Source organism: Cupressus sempervirens, chromosome 10 (assembly GCF_028749045.1).
Source record: "Cupressus sempervirens isolate cs-2001-9-10 chromosome 10, ASM2874904v1, whole genome shotgun sequence".
In the NCBI taxonomy this organism is placed as follows: Eukaryota; Viridiplantae; Streptophyta; class Pinopsida; order Cupressales; family Cupressaceae; genus Cupressus; species Cupressus sempervirens.
In genome coordinates, this window is record NC_143127.1 from 16,501,359 (window position 1) to 16,524,653 (window position 23,295).

General features: G+C 38.6%; 1 protein-coding gene across 7 annotated transcripts in view; it reads right to left on the reverse strand.

Annotated features, from left to right (window-relative positions):
- LOC149532341 (nicotinate phosphoribosyltransferase 1-like) overlaps positions 1-23,295 on the reverse strand; it is a 199,517-nt gene that overhangs the window by 18,209 nt on the left and 158,013 nt on the right. For all 7 annotated transcript variants that reach the window (XM_089807210.1, XM_089807211.1, XM_089807215.1 and 4 more), the window contains 4 exons: positions 21,970-22,144; positions 21,604-21,738; positions 21,415-21,513; positions 3,734-3,842 (listed from right to left, as the gene is read on the reverse strand). In XM_089807210.1, coding sequence (XP_089663336.1) covers positions 3,734-3,842; positions 21,415-21,513; positions 21,604-21,738; positions 21,970-22,144 — 518 coding nt within the window. The remainder of the gene's footprint in view (positions 1-3,733; positions 3,843-21,414; positions 21,514-21,603; positions 21,739-21,969; positions 22,145-23,295) is intronic.

Consider the following 23,295-nt stretch of genomic DNA (forward strand, 5'->3'; position numbering starts at 1 on the left):
AGTAAAATATCATGTGGCCAATGCAACAATTTGTGAAGCAATTTAGCTACATTGCATATTAAGGGTTGTGAGTACCTCAAAATCAACCTATGATTCTCTATTGTGATAGCCAGAGTGTTCTCAAGCTCATTTGGAATCTAATATTTCATGAATGAACCAAGCATATTGAAGTCAATTGTCACTTCATATAACAACATTTTCAGCAAAACAATATTTGTGATGTCCCCTTCCTAATTTTCCCTAGAACCAAAACTGCAATGAAATAGGGCGAATATTACATCTTACCTCCTCAATAATACGATCTCGAATTTGTATCCTACAATCACCACATGAAAGACGTGCAAGATATATATATATATAAAATCATTCGGGTTAGGTAAAAAACATTATATTCATTGATGGGTTCACCGGAAGCCATTTCTACACCAAGTCCAAGAATGATGTCTACCACAACCCTCTTACTTGGCAGCTTGTGCCTGTCTTCCCCATTCTGCCTCATCTCCTAGAAACACACCATCTTGCAAAGGTGGATGGCGGTCATAAGTGGGTTCCTCAACTCTTCTACATAGGTGCCCTTTGGTCATAGGATTCATTATGGTCAACTCTAAGATGGCCTACTTATTTAGCCCTCTCAAACCCGATTTGCTTTCTCAACTCAAGCCCTTCCTTTCAAGACGGGTTCCAAACAGTCAGACATTTCTCACATTTTCCATCATAGGCAACATAGTCATCAGCTTTGATATTGGTATATGACAATCAACATATCTTATATAGATTTAAGCATTATTCATTGTATATTTAAACAGTTGTATGTTTATCTAATAGTCATGATGGACAGGGATATTAATATTTGATAGATATACCAGTGAGTAGGAGTTTGTAACAGGATCAGAGATGTTTAGAGTTTTTCTGTAACAAATGCTGGAACTGGTATGGTTTTATCTTAAATTTCTGCTCGCTACTGTTAGAACAATCCCATTTTATCATGCGATCTGATCGCTGCTTGTGTGATATCCATTTCTATAATTCTTGATGAACTATTTTGAATTAATGCTTGATTTCATTGCTGCGAGGATATATATATTTCTTCTGCTGCTGATGATGATGTATTTTTCCTCCTCCAATCTTCTCTTCTGATACATTTGTTTATTGTTGGGAGGCATATGCTTTTTCAAGGAACATTTTCTTGAAAGCTGGCACCTTTATTTAAGGGAGGTGTCTCTTTGTTTAGAATATTCATACTACTGATCATTTTTATGTTCATTGAAAACTTTTATAAACATGAGTGCCACTTATAATTGCTTTTTTTTAATTATGTGCCGCATTTCTTTCATTTATTAATAGTTGCAGCCCCTGAAAGTAAATTAAACATTTACACAACTAAAAGTAACTATTACAACCAATAGACATAATGACAAACACTTGCCATGCATCCCAATATGCACCTACAGCCATTAAGCATCTCTACAACCACTTGGCATGCATACTAAATACTGAAACACATAACTACAATCTTGGCATTTCAACAAACAGTTGGCGTGCAACCTTATAACTCTTTATTTCAATACCAAACTGTTTACAATGAACAACAAATAAGATAAAGATTTGCAATTATAAATTTGCAAATTATTACAGCCTGAGTTGGCCTAGTGGTGGAGAACTTGTACTCTTGAAAGAGAGGTCACAAGTTCAAATCCCACTGGGGGGTAGGGTATGTACTCCTCGTTTGTAGCGCCAAGCGCATCTCGAAAAAGAGTACGAGGTAGTCCCATATCACTGTCACCATATGTAAACCCAAAAACTATGGCATAGTGTCGTGGACTATAAAACCACCTTTCCTTTCCTTTCCTTACAACCCAATTGTCGTGAAATTGCAAATTCTAGAAACTAGTTATGATGAATGCCAACAACAGCTGTTACGTGTTTCCAACTTGCAGCAGGCTCTTCTCCTTATCCCCACACTCCAGCTGTAATTTCTCATCAGCACATGGCAACAGATCTGCACACTAAATGGAATGGCAGCCTCAATAAAAAGGCCCAACAGTGGCGTCTACAACAGCAAGTAGTGGATGCCTGGATATCGCAGCCAAGTGTCTCCAGCAAAACACCAAATGCTGGCCCCCAAGATGAAATTAATTGTAGACCAAAGTGCGCCCAAATCCAACAGTACTTGGCCTTCAAAAAACACAGTTTATAACAAACTTTTAAGGCAAAATGAAATGCCTAGCTATTCTGATCAATTTGCAACAAAAAATGAACAATTTTGGTATACAACAGCACTAAAGATGTGATTAGAATAATCAGAACAAATAACCAGATAATCAGAGCACAATTCACAACAATATTTAGAGATTCAAAGTGCAAACAGAGAGGAATCAGTCCTCAAGAAACTCTTGTTGAAAAACCTTCAACAACTTCACAAAATAATAAAAGCAATAGCCAAGAGAATGAATTCTTTTTCTCCATAAGTCTCTTTTATAATGCAACTCGGTTTCTTCCTCACACTTTTCATGAAAGAGCCTTCATCAATACACCTCTCAATTAGAAGCTTGCATTTAATAATTTGATCATAATTTGGCCACTAAAATAATAATAACTCCCAAAATACTTATCCTTTAAATATGTTGTCTGAAACAGGAGTCGCGCCTATTATTTCCCCACATGATTAAATGCACTTTACTAAAAAAGAAACAGTCCCTCTCAATCATCACCAGACTTTCCATATATGGTAGGTGCATGAAACTAAACCCAAACAAAGTCCAATCTGAGTCAAACAAAGACCAAACTGGAACACACTGAACCGTGAAGAAGACAAGACCCTCTCATAGCCAAGCCTCTACCTCGGAAGACCCTCTATCCACAATAATTAGCCTACAAGGATCACAACAGCAGGCTAATCTATCAAACTTTGATGCTAGCAAAAATGGGGACATTACATATTGCCTACTGCCTTAAAGGTTTTCCTCTACTTATCTGCTATTCGATCCTTCTATCTCCCTCCCGTTATTCCACATTTATTGCACCTTATATCATGCTCACTGGTGGCAACTATTCAAAAAACCATAGTACTTTTCAAGTTGGCCCTATCTTATTAAGGTCACTAATTTTGATTAATAAACGATTTGTCATTGCTACTTTTGTTGAGTTGGCCATAACCCTTAAAGGCCTGTTTGATTATTATTATGTGTATTTTACTTTTATTTCCTTGATTCCGAGTTCCATTTTATTCATAATTCTGTTTTCTATTTATTAATCCCTAACCTTAGGCAGGATATGACAACATTCAACTCCAATTCTGCTCAACTTAGAAACAATGTGCTGATGTCTTCACCAAACCTCTTGCATGTGTCAAGTTCAAAATTTTTTGAGATTCTCTTATTAGTACTTTAAAGAAACAGTATAATAAGGGGGGAATGTTGGATATTCTATCATTTACTCCACATAGATAGTTTGTTTGTTTTTACTCTGTTATTGTTTGTTTTCATATTATGTTAATAGTTTGTTCAAGTCTATTTTCTGAGTTCTCCATCAGTTTGTTGCACACAATTTGATAGAGGCTGAGGTTATTTATACCTAGCATTTAATAGAGAAATTGGTGGTCTATTAATTGAACTTGGGTTTATCATATTTTACAATATTCTCTAATTGACACTACAGGAACGAAACATAGACAAATAGCAGGTATAAGGCATAATTGATTAATTAAAAATGTAAAAAGAAGCGCAATACTTGCCTGAAGCTCCAGGCCAGTAACATTTATAGAGTTCCTCTACTTGTTGCGGCACAACATATGCTCGTTTTGATTCACTGAATGGATGTCTACACAGAAGCCGCTCTCCTTCCTGGCCAATAAAAGAAATTAATGAAGGTAAGAAAATAAGGTTGAATTCTCTTAATAAATGAATATACATTGAACATGTGCTAATAAAATTACGACAATAATCATACCCTGAAGAAAATAGAAGTTGGATGTAAATAAAGCAAAGCAAGGAGCCCAGTTAAAACTTGTTCAATGCAAACTTTAATGGAAAAATGATGACTAACACATTTGAAACAGTGCTTAATTTGCAAACATGATTCTTGAAATCTAGAGCAATGTTCAATCAGAAACCACAGTCATGTAGCTTTTCCAGCATGGACTCGCCTTATGATTGTAGAATAGAAATAATGAACTGCTGCGAAAGGATAACTATCCTTCATGAGATCAACTTCCAACTATATACTCAAGATAAACCAGAGGTAATCACAGATTCACAACCTTCGAGTTTATCCAATTAATTATGAAATTATCAATTTTAATCAAGGAGATCTTGTAAGTTTCTGTTTATATTTTCAACATGTGACAAAATTAAATTTTGAGTACTCCAGAAACTGAACATGCAGACAATAGAAACAATCTGGACAGTTGGACAAGCTCTTTGTCACAGACGTTTATGCCATGTGCAAGCGACATCGTGGCATGTTATTGTCCCATATGAAAAGAAATCAAGACTATCACAAGAAAACTTTGTACCAACCATACACAGATTCTGACAGAAAACACCAAAAGGAAAGAGAGTGAAGTGTATTACTATTAACTATTTGATATTAAAAAGAAACTAAATAGAGAAATGAAAAGGAAAAAAGAGAAAGATCACCCAGAAACCGATAAGATTTTGAAAGCTTACTCAGTGTGAGCTCCCTCCAAACCTACACACAATAGACCATAAAAAAGGTTGGGGTGGTTTTTAATGGGCTTGTCATAATCAATTTCTTATTTGGGTGTTTCCACCTCCATAGACAGCCAAGACCAATGGAGATAAAGATCTCAATTTCAGGAGATCTTGGTGGGCACCATAAGATCTCAAGTTTCATTATCTCTCCTAGAATATTTGGAGAGTTGACCCCTTCTTTAAGAGAAGAGCCCTCTGGTAACTATTGGATAAATAAAATCTAGATAGTGACTTGCCTCAAGAAACCAAAATGGATAATGCTTAAGATTTCCATGCCCTTAGCTCTTTTTTGAGGGAACCTTTAGTGTTTGAGATTCAAGCATCAAACTCATGGAGGGCCTGCCCAATTATTCCTAAGTTTAATGTTCTCATTATCAGTATTTATGGTCCTCAGGGTTAGCAAGACAGAGATAGATGTTGTCTTCAAATTCAAATCTAATGAATGATATTGAGGGCTCTAGGTGGATTATAGAGAGAGATCTAAATACCAAGTTGACTCCTCAAAGAATGGTCATATCCAGAGAAAGAAGGAAATTGATAGCTTCATGTCATTCCTCAAGGAAATTGATCTATGAGATTTCATATGGCACAATGGTTGATTTAGTTGGACGATGCTGAAAAGGGGCAAAGAACACATTGCAGCTAAAATTGATAGATTCTTGGACTTGATATCTTCCCTAGAAAAGGATATTGCACTAGTTTGGAGGTTCTACTAGAAGCCGGATTAGGTTGTTGGCCCATTTCAATGCTCATTGGCAAGGAAAAGTTTCCTCAAATAATAACATTTAGGTTAGAAAATAAACTGGATGGAGCACCCAAATCTGAAAAGGGTTGTTAATCAATCCTAGCTCTCTCTCCATTAACATGGTTGTAAAAGTACATCTTCAGCAATAAATTATAAGATCTAAAAACTTCGGCTAAAGGATTCAAAACATCGAATCTTTAAGAATTTGATTTAATGAAAGAAACTTCTAGAGAGCAGAATTGCTAAGATTCAAAGAGACCTCACTTTAATGTATCCTCTAACCTTCTTAAAGAAAAGAATGTTGCTGTCCAACAAGATGATATTTATAAGCATGAATAAGGATTCTAGATACAAAATTGTATAGTCAAATGATCCAAAAAGACCAGTTTGAGTGCACCAATAGGGCCATGTGACAAGTTCACCTATAATAAAGTTGATAGGGCACTTGCAATAAGACTACAAGTCATCTACAACAGCTTATAAAGAATTTCTGGGGCTACAAATTTCCCTACAAGAGAGTGCAAGTGTCACCTGCAAGTCATAAGAGTGATTTCACTCTTCAAGTTGATTGACTATTTCTAGCACCATCTCTGTTCCTGCTATTATATGAAACATGTGGCAGACAAAATTCTTCCTGTTAGAGGAGATACTACTGCTCACAACAATACTATAGGTGTGGCCTGGGGCATTATCATTCTGCTGCAGGGACAGTTAACTGAGCAATGTGGCAATGTTTGGTAATTCCATAAAGGATTGAAGAATGCCACATGTGTGTTTACCTGGTAAAAAATGAAGATCAACAGGCGAACAAGTTTGAAATATTATGGACACATCAAAATCAAAGTTTCCAGGATATATAACTTACGATCTATAAGAAGGCAAGAAAATATTGGCTTCTTACGATTTGTGGCCATGGAGCTGTTTGAAAAAGATGGTGAAGTCAAAGTATGACTGAATACGCAAAACAAAGAATTGAATGTACATTGCTCATTGTGAATGTAATGTCCATGTTAGGAACAAGTTCACCATGAGACTTGATGAAGAACCTCAAAAGCAACAGCTTAATAAATTAGCATTGAATGGATAAGCAATTTAAAAATGAATTAGAGATTATTGGGAGCACTGAGAATGGTTTCTTTACATGGCTAAGGGTGTAATGTCCCCTTCTCCGCGCTAGCATTAATGGCACCTAGTTGGTCTATCTTTCCATCCAGATAGGCTAATGGCATGTGATTTAGGATACCAGCCAGTCACAAGAGTTTTGGTTTGAGTTGAGGAGATTTTAAATGGGAAATCCTAAGGTTAAAGTTACTTTATTTCATCGAGTTGAAGTATAAAGTGACTTAAGTGACTAAAAGATGAAATAGTCGTTTATCCCACATTGCTAAGAGGTTTGTTTCTCCTCACACTTCGAAGTTATAAAAGAAAGCTTTTACATTGGGATTGACACCCATGAGAATTTATGTTATTTTCTAAATCCTAAAAGTTACTTAATGTGACTGGATAATTTCCTAAGGACGAAACCCCTTACAGAAGAACAGTGAGTCTAGATGCAAACCTAGCACCTCACATTACACTTTAGAATTGAACTTCCAAGTTGATGCATTGAAGGTTTATGAGAAGAGGAAGTTCAGAGATAGAAATTTAGCAAGTGAAGACACTTACAGTGGTAACTCACACGTTCAGGTCAGAAAGTGGTATGTTGGAGTTTTAGGAGTGATTAAAGCTTGATGGCAGAAAGAAGTTTAGAAGAAGGCAGTCGGCTATAGTGACTAGTGAGTATTGTGCTTCAGTAGACTGTCATTCTTGGACAGTGCTCAATATTAGCAAACAACCATAACCGTGTGTAGGAGAGTGGGAACATGGCTGTGAAAACCTGCATACCTAGCTTACATGGAAGTCGAGTCACCTCCAGTGATGCACATTATAGTTAGCGATTACACACTATAATCCGCAAGGTGCATAAGGGTCAGCAACGTTAGGGATCTGGATATTAGTTATGGCATCTGCATCTGCACTCACAGGGAGGATACGGGTTATAATTACTCTGCTGAAGCTGATACCAGTAAACTGCATTGAGTGTTGGAGCATTTGGAGATTGACAGTTCCAGGATTGTAGCCCTTGGAGGCAGGCCGTGGACCACAGCATGGACTTCCAGCTTCCCACATCTGAACCAGGTTCCATTTATCATTATTTATGTTTACAAACTTGAGTAGAGACGTGAACATAGACAGTATGTTGAAATGTACTTAGTTATTACTCATGTATGATTCCAAATACATATACCATTGTATCAGACTTGTTGTAGGAGTGAATAATATAAATCAGCACTGTTATTTCCTGAGTATTTTTATATTGTTTGCAAAGTCTATTAGTTATATTTCTGTATTCCATAGAGCTGGATTTCTTACAACAGTGCCAAACGTTAAGACCCGGGGATACATACCAACTGTTTGACAAAATACCTTCAGTCAACATTGCATTCTTTTTTATCAAATTAAGACCAGATCATTACAGTGGTATTAGAGCTATAAGTCCTGTCATCTTGTGGGATAAACAAGAAATAAAATTACAGCGGAGTATGAGGAAGAAATCTTATAAATTTAGTCACCTCCAACCGGAACAAGGAGGGTCTTCCAAGCAGATTGACATTGAGGATAGTTATTCAGTGGATGAGAAGTTGATTTTTGGAACAAGTGAACAAGCTAAACAGACTAAACAGGTTGATCAAATTGAACAAGTAGAACAAGCAAACAATATTCAAATGGCACATAATGAAGCTGAATTGGATCGAGAAAGGAAACATTGCGCACTATTAGAGATGGGCAGAATAACATAGCTGATGCACTTCAGCACCTTGCAACTAATATATAACAATTAGCCCCTATTAACAGGAGAGCCTTGAGCCATCACAGTGGAAGTAGTAATATAGCGGGATCACCCCGAGCTATTAGGGCTCCCACGCAAAACATTGACAGGCCTTTAATTGCCAGTTTTTAATACAGAGGAAGAGTTAGCACCACCAGCGACACCAAACTTACTACCAGACAATGTTATGGCAATGTTCGATGAGTGGGAATTGTTCCCTGATCCAATTAAACAGAGTATGACTTTTATTCAATACTTAAATCAAAAAAGAGAGTCAGAAAGACAGCAGCAAGATAGGAGACCCAGAGCACCAAACAGGGACTTAAAGCATGCTATGAACAAACTCTCTCTCCCTACTTCTAATGGTAGTAAGACATCTGCGAGAGCTTGGATTCACAAGCTAGACACTTACCTAACACTTAAAGCTATGTCAGAGACAAAAGCCATCTTATTTGCTACAATGCATTTAGAGAGAGAGAGGCATATGATTGGTGGCATCACAGGTTGGTTACCTAGGATCATGGTCTTATCACATCCTACAAGTATTTCAACTCTAAGTTGATTACTCGTTTTGACGCGAAAGATATTGAGGTTTATTACAGAAATTTGACATAGTCACGACAGGGTGGATCTCTGGATGATTTCATTGATGAATTCCAGTGGATCTCAATGATGGTTCTAGATATGTCAAAACAGCTTAAGGTAATGTTGTTCATCGAGGGTTTACAGGATAGGTACAGAGATTTGGTTAAGGTACTTAAACCAAACACTTTGGATGATGCTATTAAGATTGTACACGATCTAGAATCACCCTCTTCAATATTACAGCCTCCCAAGAAAACGTATAAGGGGTCCACTTCATTCCAAAAGAAAAAAAACCAACATAAGACTACACCTCCCAGGATGGACTTTGAGACACCGAATGAACTCAGAAGGAAGAAGCTATGCTTCACTTGTAGAGAGTCATGGACTTCGGATCATAGATGCCTTGGCAAAGGCAAGATACATTATGTAGAGGTACTTTCAGAGGAGGAGGATGAGCAGCTAGAGGGCAGCGATGTTGATGACAGTGATGAGGAAGAGAACAAGGATTGACCACCTAGAGAGAGGAAGAAGGCACCCAAGGGCAGCCTTCTATCATAGCATCACTTTCTAGCAATCCCACGGGACACCCCTTTCGTTTGAAAGGAATTTTATGTCTCTTGGATACAGGTGCCTCACATAACTTCATAAACTCACAATGAGTTACCAAGAGGAAGTTACAGAGTGACAACATATGTAATGACCCTTACTATAAAGGCCACTGAAACCCTCAAACCGGACTTAGGAATTTTGTCAAACAGTTGGCATGTAACCGAATAAGGCTGCAATATTACTAATTGTTGTACAACGAAACCTCAATATATGATGCCAATAATGTATGAACAACAATTCCAGATAACACTACCAATCTAAGAGATAGATGACAATATGAAACTCAAATATGAAGTCCAATGCAATTCTGGAATAGCTCCAATTTTGCCGGATATGAATGCTGAATTAATGCCACATGAAGACCTCACAATCTGCCCCAAACCAACTCACAAAATTGTTGCTGCTGCCCAACTGACAGGGCCGTACAAGTACGGCCTGGTACGGCTGCTAGATAAAAATATTGCAGCGTTTCTTGTCACTCCAAAAGAAATAAATCTGGGCGCCTAGGGTTGCTGAATAACCCCCTAAAATATGAAATTCATCCGTCAAGCCAATTAGGAGTTATGAGCAAAAACGTGGGTCCAAACCCTGGACTGGCAGTCTGAAAATAATGCACAACTGTGTCTACAAACCCTGTTAATCAATCCACAAATGCTAAGGCACAACTGAAACCCTTATTCCAACCAAAGAAAACCCTTATAACTGAATCTCAATGAAGTTCAAATGAGATGGCTGAATTACCAACTCCTCAAATGCAACAATTCAGGTGATATTTCACACCCTCAAAGTCGCCAATCCAAGGGAGTGATTCGTTCCCAAAGATCAAATAATTTGCAGACCCAAGAGACTACAAATTTGCTCCACAATGGAAGAAGTAGAAGAAATCTCAAATCCAAGCATGTCCAAAATGAGAGGCCCAGCCCTCTATTTATTCACTTTTCTAAAAAGTTGCTAGAACTTCTAGAAACATCCTTTATAAAATCTCATTATAATGCACTTTTTATAATAAAGTAATTTTATAAAATAAAAATTGCAACTCAACTTAAAATTATAACATGTAGGCCCCAATAACACATAATAATAAAATATAACCTCTTAACACTTCTTCAAGAGCAAGATATGACCATCTAATCCGCAGAATTGACTCTCTCTCCACACCATTTGCCTACGAGAGTCTGGAATAGGCAAAATCCATGATCAATATCATGTCGAACTAAAGAGGAGACATTACAACATACCTGAGTTTGAGGTTAGAGTGGTAAGAGGTGAAAGATTGAGATGCACAAGGAAGGTGTCCAGACTTACGATTCATTTTGATGATTTCCTTCTTGAGAAAGATTTTTATGTGGTGGATTTAGATGGACCAGATGCCATGTTGGGGAGACAGTGGTTACAAACCATAGGCAGATATATGGTTAATCACAAGAAGATGCAATTGGAGTTCTTACAAGATGGCCGACAGGTTATCCTCAAGGCTATGCTAGAGCGTGAACCCATGTTGATTTCAGCCCACAGGATGGAGGCTATTATGAAGCATGATGATATGGAGTGGGCAGGACAGTATTTCATTTCCTCTAAGGCTACCTTAGACTCAGGACAGAAACTTCATATTGACATTTAGCCAGTGCTTGATTAGCAATAGAGGATTTTTGACGACATACCTCCAGGTATTCCCCCAAATAGAGGATTTGAGCATATCATCGAGTTGGAGGAGGATGTCAAACCCGTCATCACGACACCTTATCGTCATCCCAGGCATTACAAGGAGATAGAAAAGACGATTAAGGAACTTCTAGACATGGGACACATCAGACCTAGCACCAGTCCCCTTGCTTCTTCAATTGTATTGGTGGAGGGGGATGGCACTCTACACATGTGTATTGATTACCGTGCTCTCAACGAGAGGACCATCAAGAACAGATACCCAATCCCTCGCATTGATGAGCTATTGGATGAGTTACATGGGGCGTTTTACTTCTCAAAGATAGATTTTAGATTGGGGTACCATCAGATACGGGTTCACGAGAAGGATGTGCATAAGGCAGCCTTCCAATGTCACTATGGTCACTACTGTTAACGATAAAATTATAAAACAGCCGACGAGTAGATTAGCATGTAGTCAATAATTGTTATGTAGCCAACGGGCCCCTTTAGGAAGGTTCTTCGATAAGGTATATGTACACCATCCAAGATCATCGTTGTAATCATCATTGGAAGCACTATGTAATCTCTTCGGCATATATGCGAATAATAAAAGGAGTACTATTGTGTTACTCTTCTTGTCTATTGTTTGTATGCATTAAACTATTTACCCCATATGGTAAACATTTGGTTTCGTTGCCCAACGGACCTGGAACGAAGGCAGAGGAATGAAGATTAATGCCGAATCAGGTGAACAAAAATAAGAATAAGGAAAAAGATGAAATACGCACCGCACAAGAGAATTTAATTTTGGCACAACAGGCCAAACGTAGACGGAGGTTGTGCAGATATACACAGAGGCATATTACACCCTTTGAAGGAGCTAGGCAAATTAGGCAGAAGTTGAGAGGGCTTAGGAGGAGTCAGTTGCCAAGTTAGCTGCGGAAAGGGCGGCCTGGGAATCCGAGAGGGCAGCCTTGATAGAAAAACAAAGTCAGTTATAGCAATTGGCAGCAGAGAAAGAGAAGCTAGCAAATGAGAAAGAAAAGGAATTAGGAGAGATTGTTGGTATGATGCAGTCAGCTCTGGAGCTTCAGATGGAAGTAGAAGCCGAATTGAAGGTTCGAAAGGAGCAGGTCTACAAGCTACGGGTTGAGCTGAGTGAACTGAGAGCACGAACACCTACCACGCCAAGGACCCATCCCCCTGCCTAGTATCTATGTTTTGATGTAATTATTTGTGCAATTTTGAGTTTTGTTAAATTGTCGTCCGGAGACAACTTTTCTTTTTGGGGGGATGATGTTGTCGGTAAAATTATAAAACAACCGATGGGTAGATTAGCATGTAGTCGGTAATTGTTATGTAGCCTATGGGCCCCTTCGGGAAGGTTCTTCGGTAAGGTATATGTACACCATCCGAGATCATCATTGTAATCATCATTGGAAGCACTATGTAATCTCTTCAACATATATGCGAATAATAAAAGTACTGCTGTGTTACATGTTCTTGTCTATTGTCTATATGCATTAAACTATTTACCCCATACAGTAAACAACTACAAGTTCTTGGTTATGCCATTTCGACTCACTAATGCACTAGCTACATTTTAGTGTTGTATGAACCACATCTTTTGAAAGTAGCTGCGGAAGAGCGTATTAGTATTTTTTAATGATATACTGATTTTTAGCAGAACTTGGGAGGAGCACTTGCAGCATCTAAATGAAATACTTAGTATCATGGAGGAGCACTTGTTGTTTGCTAACGAGTCCAAGAGTGAGTTCAGGTTGACTAATATTATTTACCTTAGTCACATGATTGGTGGTGATGGGGTGAAGGTACATCAAGAGAAGATTCATGCAATACTAGATTGGCCACCACCAAGGAACGTATCAAACTTGAGAGGATTCATGGGTCTTTGCTCTTACTGCAGGAGGTTTGCTAGAGGTTTCTCTCATATAGTGGCTCCCCTCATTGACCTCACACAAAAAGAGGCTTTTAGATGGACAATTGAGGTAGAGGAGACCTTTGATAGGCTCAAGCAGGTGATGAGCACATGCCCAGTCTTGGCACTGCCTGATTCCTCTCGACCTGTTGTTCTGGAATGTGACGCTTTAGGGAGTGGTATTAGCACAATTCTCATGCAGGATAGGCATCCAATTGCTTATGAGAGTAGAAAGGTCAAGGATGGCGAGAGATTGTACTCCACTTATGATAAGGAGATGTTGGCTATTATGCATGCTTTAGCCAAGTTCAGACAGTACCTAGTGGGGGGCAAATTCACAATTAGAACAGATCACAATAGTTTGTGCTACTTCTTAGAGCAGAAGGATCTTAATGAAAGGCAGCACAAGTGGGTCAGCGAAATTCAGGCTTATGATTTCGACATTGAGTACATAAAAGGAAAGAACAATGTAGTTGCTGATGCACTTTCCAGAAGACCCTCAGTAGCGAAATCTTGTGCTATTTTTGAGATTTCAACAGATTGGAAGTCTTAGTTGCTGGTTGAGTATTCTAAGAATACTCAAGCATGTCAGATTATGGACAGATAGCTTCAGGACAACAAGTATAAGGTAATAGATGATGTGATTTTGTACAAGGATCGGATTTACCTCATACCAGGGTCTAAACTCAAAGGTAAAATTATGGAAACTCTACATGATGCACCATCAGCTAGTCACCCGAGGTTCTTCAAAACCTATAGACAGGTCAAGGAAAGATTTTCATAGAAGGGCGTCAAGGACGATGTCCTCCAGCATATCAGGGAGTGTCAGACTTGTCAGCAGAACAAGTCAGAGCATGTGTTTCTAGCTAGGTAATTATAGCCTCTCCCCATTCCAACGCAGAAATGGGAGAGTATTTCCATGGATTTTATTACAGGGTTGCCTAAGGTGCAGGGCACGGATTCTATTTTTGTAGTGGTGGATAGGTTAATGAAGTTCACTCACTTCTTCACCATAGCAGCAAATTGGTCAGCCACTTAGATAGCTGAGTTATTCTTTTAGGAGGTTTTTCATTTACATGGTCTTTCTTGCACCATTGTGAGCGATAAGGATAGCAAGTTCTTTAGCACTTTTTGGCAAAAACTATTCAAATTGATTGGTACAGAGTTGACACCTAGCACGAGCTATCACCCCCAGATGGATGGATAGATGGAGATAGTTAACAAATGGGTGGAAGGTTATCTCCGGAGCTATCTAGTAGGACACCAGGGAGCTTGGGTTAAGTGGTTGTATCTAGGAGAGTATTGTTACAACTCCCCCTACCACATGTTCATTCAAATGTCTTTATTTCGTGCTCTCTAGGGCAGCGAGCCCTTGTCATTCATAGACCTGGCTTTGCAGGATAGTAGGGCACCACTAGTAGGGGATTGGATATGGGATCAGCAAGATATCCTTAGATATCTTCGGAAGAACATTCTACGGACCTAGAATCAGCAAAAGATGTATGTTGATCAACAGCGAACTAAGCGGAGTTTTGAGTTGGGTGGTTTATCTCTGTCTCCAACCATACAAACAATTCCTTGAAGAAGAGTGGGTCTCAAAAACTTCAACCCAAATTTTTTGGTCCGTATCGCATTACTAGGAGGGTTGTTGAGGTCGCCTATGAGCTTGATTTACCTGATGACAGCGAAATTCATAATGTGTTTCACATTTCATGTCTTAAGAAAGCCATTGGCTAGCATACAATACCTTCCATAAAGTTGTCCCCGCTCGATGAGGAAGGGAAGCTTGTATTGGTTCTAGCAAAAGTGATAGAGGTCAGAGAGAGGAAACTGCAGAATAGGTCCATCAAGGAATATCTAATTCGCTAGAAGGATTTTGTTAGAGTAAGTTATTTATTACTCTAGGTACTTTAGCTCTCTTAGGTGCATATAATTAATATTTTATATTAATTATAATGTGCAAACCTAGCTTTCTTTCCTTTAGGGTTTCGTTCACCTTAAAAGGTTGAACTTTTGTATTTTTGTTTACACAACTTAGAATACATTTTTGCTCTCACATTTTTGAGAACTTCTAAGCTCTGCTTTTTCATTTTCTGGCTTCTCTTCATTGCAGGATATTTGCATGCAGGTGTTCTTGAGGATCTGTGAAGTTGGATTTCTCAACTTCTACATGGTATCAAAGCCTCCCTGCTGCTTCCTTGTCTGAAGATTCTCGAAGCCACGATTCGAAGCCACGATTCGCAGTCAGAAACCCCAGCTTTTTCGGAGTTTTTTTCTTCAAAAGGGTGAAGGGCGAATTTTCGGGGCACTTTGGGCTCAAACAGACACCGCCATTGGATCTAGAAGGCCGTTTGCAGTCAAAATACATAAAAAACTTGTTGATTTTGGCCTCTGAGCGTCTGGAAAAAATAATTTACCCCTTCAGGAGGCCGTACAGATGCAAAGAAAATTTTTTAAAATGCAGGGCCACCCAGCGACCACCACCGCTCCGCCGCGGCCCCGCTCAAGCGCCACCTGCGCTCAACCGCAGCCAGCGTAGCGCCAGCGACAACGCCAGGGCCTCGCCGCCACCTGCCAGCCACTCAGTCTTCGCCTCCGCCGAAGGGCGACACCGGGTTCTCCTCCCGGGTGCCACCCCCGCTGCCGCAGTTGCCTCCGCCAACTGACGTCAGGAAACCGACCGCTGACATCACTTGTCGATAACTTTTTCGGCATCTGCTGACGTCACTTTTCGGCTTGATGACGTCACTATCTGGCGGATGACATAACTTTTTCGACAACCCAGAAAATTTTCCGACGACAGCTTGGTGACGGCCATACAGGCGTCAAATTTAAGCCCGTCTTTGTAATTTAAGCCCGTCTTTCGAGACCTGCAATCGGTTTTTTGCTCATAACTTGAGCATACGGACGTATTTTTGCGATCCGAAAGAAGCGCCAGAAAGCTAACTCAAAGACAGAGACAATGGTTCTAGTTTTGTGTGATTCTGAGTTCATTTAAGCTTCCAAATTTGGCGTTGAAGTAGAGGCTTCTGTTTTCCTCTTCTCTGCATCTGAATTCCAGGTTCTTTTCTCAGTTTTTGTGTTTTTCCATAGTTGTTGCTTTGGTTTTGGGGGATATTTTTTATTCGTTGTGGGGGGGAGCATTTTCTATTCTATAATTTGCTTCAAAATCAGACCCTTCTACTTCCGTCTTTTCTTTCTCTCAATGTCGGATCCTTCTGTGATCCGGCTCACGCCGCACAACTATCACACTTGGAAGACACAGATGACCAGGCTTCTCATGTCAAGAGGCTTATGGTCCTGCCTCGATGCGAACCAGCTAGTTCTTATGCGCCCTTATGAGGTTCTTCAGTACAGGAACAAAATGGATGAAACGATGGGACTGATTGCACTCAACATTTTAGACAGTCTGTTATTTCACTTGGATGGTTTGACTACTCCACAGGCTTATTGGCTCAAATTTCAAACTTTGTATGGCCAAGTGAATGAGTTCCGGGCACTTCAACTTGATGCAGAGTTGACTTCTTTGACACCTGACAGCTCTCCCACCATTGAGGACTTCTTGATGAAGTTCAAATCTCTGCGCACGGTTTTGCAGGGATGTGGTAGAAACAAAATAGATGATGAGTGTATTTTTTTGATACTCTCAAAGTTGGGAGGACAGTATCAGATCTTTTCTTCTACTTTCTACTCCACTATGGATGCCTTAGGTAACAAACATCAGATGCCCTCTTTTGAGATTTTCTGTGACAGGTTAACTCGTGAGCAATCCAAGCTCACTCAGATGGATTCACTTACAGGTTCACCATCACAGGCATTACTTGCCAAGGATACACAGGAGTAGAAGCCGAAGTAGATATTTGATTCCTCTTCTTAGCACTCTACTGATCCATCCTCTTCTTCTAAGAAGAAGGAGAAAAAGAAGACTGACTCCTTCTTGTTCCTATTGTCAGAAAGGAGCTCATGATAAGGCACATTGTTTTCAGAAGAGATTTGATGGCTATGAGAAACAGATTGTAGATTTGCAAGCCCTTCTTCAAAAGAGCTCTATTTCATCCCCATCCTCTTCTACCTCACAGGGGTCTGCTTTTCAGTCTTCTTCCACCTCTTCGACATCTTCACCAGATTTTGGACAGGGTCATGCATTACGGGCTTCCATTGCCTTCCCTTCCCAGGTCCCTTGGATACTGGATTCAGATGCTTCTCACCATATGGCATCTTCTCAAGAGGTCTTCTCCTCTATTGAGGCTTCTCCGATTCCTCATATTCTCATGGGGAATAACACTGCTCTAATTGTCTGTGAAAAAGGTTCAATTCGCATTCAGGATGGCACATTCCATGATGTATTGTATGTTCCATCTCTCTCTGCAAACCTTCTCTCGATGTATCAAATTACACACAGTGGATCAGGGAAGACAGTTGAGTTCACTGCAGATTCAGTCTACATTCGGGATAGTGCAACAGGAGGCCTTATTGCTTCAGGGACAGTTGATCATACCACCCATCTCTATACCTTCTCGCACTTTGGTCCACCATCTCCATCATCGGAGCATACTTCTTCTCTTTCGCGAGAGCATCATGTGGTGCAATCAGGTGACGTAAACCTTTGTATTGTTCCTGAGATCACCACACCTCATTGCATTGAAGTCTTTTCTTCTTCAACTCTGTCGGACTCTCCAGCTCCACTCATCGAGCCTTCAGGAGCACTTGTTGCGGATTCCATAGAGGACGTTCATCTCCTCTTTCATGACAGTGTCAGCACACCTACTTTGGGGATTCCTTTTCAAGATCCTCATGTCTACTCCTTTGAGCATCAGTTAGGCCTTCCTATCATTCAGTGGTTTCCTTGTTCTGTGCCCTTATTTCTTCCGCATTGGAGTTCCATTGGTTCGTTTATTTCTACAGGGACTTCATCATTCTGGGGGGGGCTTTGTTGTCTCATCTCTCTCTCATGGGGGGGGTTGTTTATGGTTTTGAGAGAGTCTCTTGAGCCATAAAATTTCTGTTATTTTTTTTCAGCATGTTTGTTCTATCTCTTTTTGGAGAGGAGTTTTTCCCACTGGGTTTTCTCCTTTGTCTCCGGTTCATAGAGATTTCCTTGTATTGGGTACCTAATCAGGCCTTGTTGCCGGGGCCCATTTTTCCTGCTTTCATAGCTTTGCTAGGTTAGCTTCCTCCTAAGCTTCGCTTAAGGGGGGGTGTTAGAGTAAGTTATTTATTACTCTAGCTGCTTTAGCTCTCTTAGGTGCATATAATTAATATTTTATATTAATTATAATGTGCAAACCTAGCTTTCTTTCCTTTAGGGTTTCGTTCACCTTAAAAGGTTGAACTTTTGTATTTTTGTTTACACAACTTAGAATACATTTTTGCTCTCACATTTTTTAGAACTTCTAAGCTCTGATTTTTCATTTTCTGGCTTCTCTTCATTGCAGGATATTTGCATGCAGATGTTCTTGAGGATCTGTGAAGTTGGATTTCTCAACTTCTACAGATTTACCTTATGAGGATGCCACTTGGGAAAGCGAGTCGATCCTATAGCATCTGACATTCAGATTGCTTGAGGCCAACCAATCCTGGGAAGGGAGGACTATAATGTCCCCTCCTTCGCACTAGCATTAATGGCACCTAGTTGGTCTATCTTTCCATCCGGATAGGCTAACGACATGTGATTTAGGATGCCAACTAGTTACAGGAGTTCTAGTTTCAGTTGAGGAGATTTTAAATGGGAAATCCTAAGGTTAAAGTCACTTTATTTTATGGAGTTGAAGTATAAAGTACTTTATTGTTTAAAGTCACTTCAGGACAAAATGACTTAAGTGACTAAAAGACGAGATAGTCTTTTATCCCACATTGTCAAGAGGTTTGTTTCTCCCCACACTTCGAGGTAATAAAAGAAAGCTTTTACATTAAGATTGATACCCATGAGAATTTATGTTATTTTCTAAATCCTAAAAGTTGCTTAATGTGACTGGATAATTTCCTAAGGACAAAACCCCTTACGAAAGAACAGTGAGTCTAGACACAAACCTAGCATCTCACATTACACTTTAGAATCGAGCTTCCAAGTTGATGCATTGAAGGTTAATGAGAAGAGTAAGTTCGACCACAAAAATTTAGCAAGTGAAGACACTTACAGTGGTAACTCAAACGTTCAGGTCAGTAAGTGGTATGTTGGAGTTTTAGGAGTGATTAAAGCTTGACAGAAAAAAGAAGTTTAGTAGAAGGCAGTCAGCTATGGTGACTAGTGAGTATCATGCTTCAGTAGACTGTCATTCTTGGACGGCACTCAATATTAGCAGACAACCATAATCGTGTATAGGAGAGTGGGAATGTGGCTATGAAAACCTGCATACCCAGCTTACGTGGAAGTCAAGTCACCTCCAATGATGAATATTTATAATCCACAAGGTGCATAAGGGTCTGCAACATTAGGGATCTGGATATTAGTTACAGCATCTGCGTCTGCACTCACAGGGAGAATACGGGTTATAGTTACTCTGCTGAAGCTGATACCAGTAAACCGCAGTGAGTGTTGTAGCATTTGGAGATTGACAGTTCCAGGATCGCAGCCCTTGGAGGCTTGCCGTGGACCACAGCACAGACTTCCTGCTTCCCACATCTGAACCATGTTCCATTTATCATTATTTATGTTTACAAACTTGAGTAGAGATGTGAACATAGACAGTACGTTGAAATGTACTTAGTTATTACTCATGTATGATTCCAAATACATATACCATTGTATCAGACTTGCTGTAGGAGTGAATAATACAAATCAGCACTGTCATTTCCTGAGTATTTTTACATTGTTTGCAAAGTCTATTAGTCATACTTTTGTATTCCCTAGAGCTGGATTTCTTACAACAGTGCCAAACGTTAAGACTCGGGGATACATACCAACTTTTTGACAAAATACCTTCAGTCAAGATTGGATTCTTTTTTATCAGATTAAGACCAGATCATTACAAAGGGAAATCCAAGATAACCTTTGGCAATCCATGGAAGAATGTGTCTAGACTACCAATATTTTATGATGTGGCAATTTGACCAAACTAGAACTGATGAGAGTTTTGGAAAGTACAGAAATTTTAAAAATGCAAGTACAAGATATAGCAGAAGCATTACTTACTTCCTCAAGTGAGAAAGTATTATTACACTTAAATCAGTTTTCATCCTAATTCTCCAATATTATATTTCTGGCAACATTAGAGACATTATATGTCAAGATAATAATTGAAATAAACAGTTAAAATTCCTTACTGTCTAAAATTTAACAATGATTTAAAGATCATATTGAGTATTGCTGTATAATGACAACTTTATTCTCCTGGCAGCTAAAGGCTCAATTCATGGATAGGGTGATCACATTACTGAGTGATTCATCTGCACTTCATACGCAGCTTGACATCCACTTTGCTGCTATATGAAAACGAAAATCCTCCATTATTCATGTATGAAGTGAATGTTTCAATTCCAGGTGTAGGAACTAAAAATTAAAATACATGCATCTTTTGGACTGGTTTTCGCTATGACTTTCAATATTCATCTGCTCACTTTTAATAGAATCAGAAGTATCAGTCAAAAATTGCAGATCAGATATTAATGGCACAAATTTTGTATCTGTTCATCTAGACTCCTGCCCCATGAATATTGTCCTGAATCATGTATTCCTTTTTAAATTGCTGAGAGAATAAATTCATAGCACACAAACCACTCCTCAAATGCCAATTCAACTCCTTGTAGCAGCTGTTCAATAAAATTATTCAAAGAAAGTGCAAAATTTTGAGGTGAAAATCCCATAGGGGGTCTTGCAATATTCCCCTTTTTGAAAGCCAGGTCTAGAGGAAAGAGAAGATTAGAGCTGAGTTTAAAAGATATCTTGATTTTATACATTGGGAATCTGCCTTTTCATAAAAAAATCTAGTAAAAGTATTTCAAGCAAGATTCTTTGTTCCATGGGACATAACCTAGTAAATATATCTAAAGTAAGATTCTTCGAATCATGGAGACTTTTCATAATTTAGTATCTACTGCAGTGTTCTTTGTCATTCCAAAGAGCTTTGGTTTTAAGCAGTGGTATTCCTCGATTGGATTATGATGGACTGGATCTCTCCTTTGAACAATGATTCAGTATTGGTTTCATAGAATTCACATGATGATCAGATTAATGAGTTCAACCACCTTTAAGAAACATTTAATCTTTTTCATTACAAAAACAAAATAGAATCCATTGAAGCCTGTAAAAGAGAATTTATACTACTATCTATTTAAATTCAAATAAGTCACTTCCAAAATTAGTCTGAAATACCTTTGGTGGCAGTTCCTTCTCTCCAGTCATTATATCCACCAAAGGATACCCTTCTCTACCATACAATCTGTAACACTGTTTTTTGCAGGGAATTGACACCTGTACAGGGAAAAAACTGTTTGGAGTTTCATACTTTGAAGCATTTATGGACTAATTGAAAATATCAGCATCATTAAACAAGATTTCAACCTTTGAGACATCTTCAGATAATTTCATTCGAGGCTGCCCATTTATCTCTACCAATTTGAAAACACAGCCAAGGGCAGGTTGAGCAAAGCAAGTAACAAGATGGGTACCAATCCCAAATGCATCTACCTGATGACCCTGTAAAATATAATAGAATACGTTAGCAAAAGTTTATGCTATCCAAAAGTGTTTTTAATTGGAAGATGAACAATGGAATAATTTTGTATAACACTTTCCAAAATATTTAAGCAAAAAAACAAAAATATAAAGATGAAAAACTGGACTCTGAAAAAAAGATAACCTAAGTTCCCAATGTTTTAAAACTACATCCAACTTTAAAGGAAAAAAATTGATCTCTAAATAATTCACCTGTTTATTCAATGCATCAAGTGTTTCCTCATTAATATCATTGCTAGCAGTGATTATCATCTTCCCAAAATCAGGAACAGTAAACTCCTTTTCAATTAGACAAAAGAACTTCCGGGCCCAAGTAGATAAGTATGCAAGGTCACCTGAATCCAACCTTATTCCATGTGCTTTGTATCTGCAGTTTCACCATTAAGAAAGAATGAAACTTGTCACTTCTACACAGCTTTCATCTTCAACCTATTATAAGTCAATTAAGCCAACAAAAGACATAATGTTATTCATTATTTAATCCCAAATTAGGGGAGAAAATGTAGGGTTAAGAATGGTTAAGAGGCATATAAATTTGCATGTACATATTACTGGAAAAGCTCATCTTTATTTTTACCTGTAACTGTTGAGAACTCTACATAGACTGATGAACAAGTTCTTTGAGTCAATATTAGAAATAAGATTTCATACTTCAATCCTAATTATATTTGCAGGCTTATTCAATTATGTAGAGTTATAGAACACAAAACATGATACTTGAATTTGAATGCTATGGTATTACAAAAAAAGATTCAAAAAGACTCACATTATAAGCAAAACTATGCTTCCGTGCTTTACCAGTAACAAGGTAAAGGTGTTGATCAAGAATCTCCTTGTGTGCCTCCAAGAGGAGTGATTGAGATTTGTAATCACCCCTTCATAACCAGTTCAATATCGTGGACCATTAGTCTATCTAGTGGGCTCCCATAGGCTAGTGAGTTATAAGGTTAGGGAACTTTGGAGGTGGTTTGCCCAGAAGAATGGTGGTATCAGATGTTTAGATGAACTCCAGCAATTATTATGAGCTTAACATCCTTTTCTATATTAGTTATGGTTGAGTTTTTATGGTATAGTAAGTCAATTTTGGACACTGATGAAGCCAGTTGTCTGGTTACTTTTAGTATTGTCAATGGATTTAGATTTTGGTATTATCTCAAGATTTGATGTAGTCCAGTAGTTTTAAGTAAAATAATGATAGGTTATTAACAAATTTAAATTAAAGATTTAATTTTACCATTATTTTATGTTATTAAATATAAAGGACTATAGTGGCACCAAATATTCATGAGTGTTTTATTTAATAACAGGGGCCTTTTGGAAGTGGGTGCCACTTAAGTAGGTGTCACTTTTGTCCCAACTGACCTGAACAACTCTTGTCAAAAGAGTGTTATTATTATTAGTGCTTTACTCTCATATTGTTGAGGACCACATGGCTAAGGACACAATTGCATATCCCTGGACATAGAATTTTCTCCACGCAAAGCTCAACCCTAGACCAAGATCATTCTTTAAAGCCTT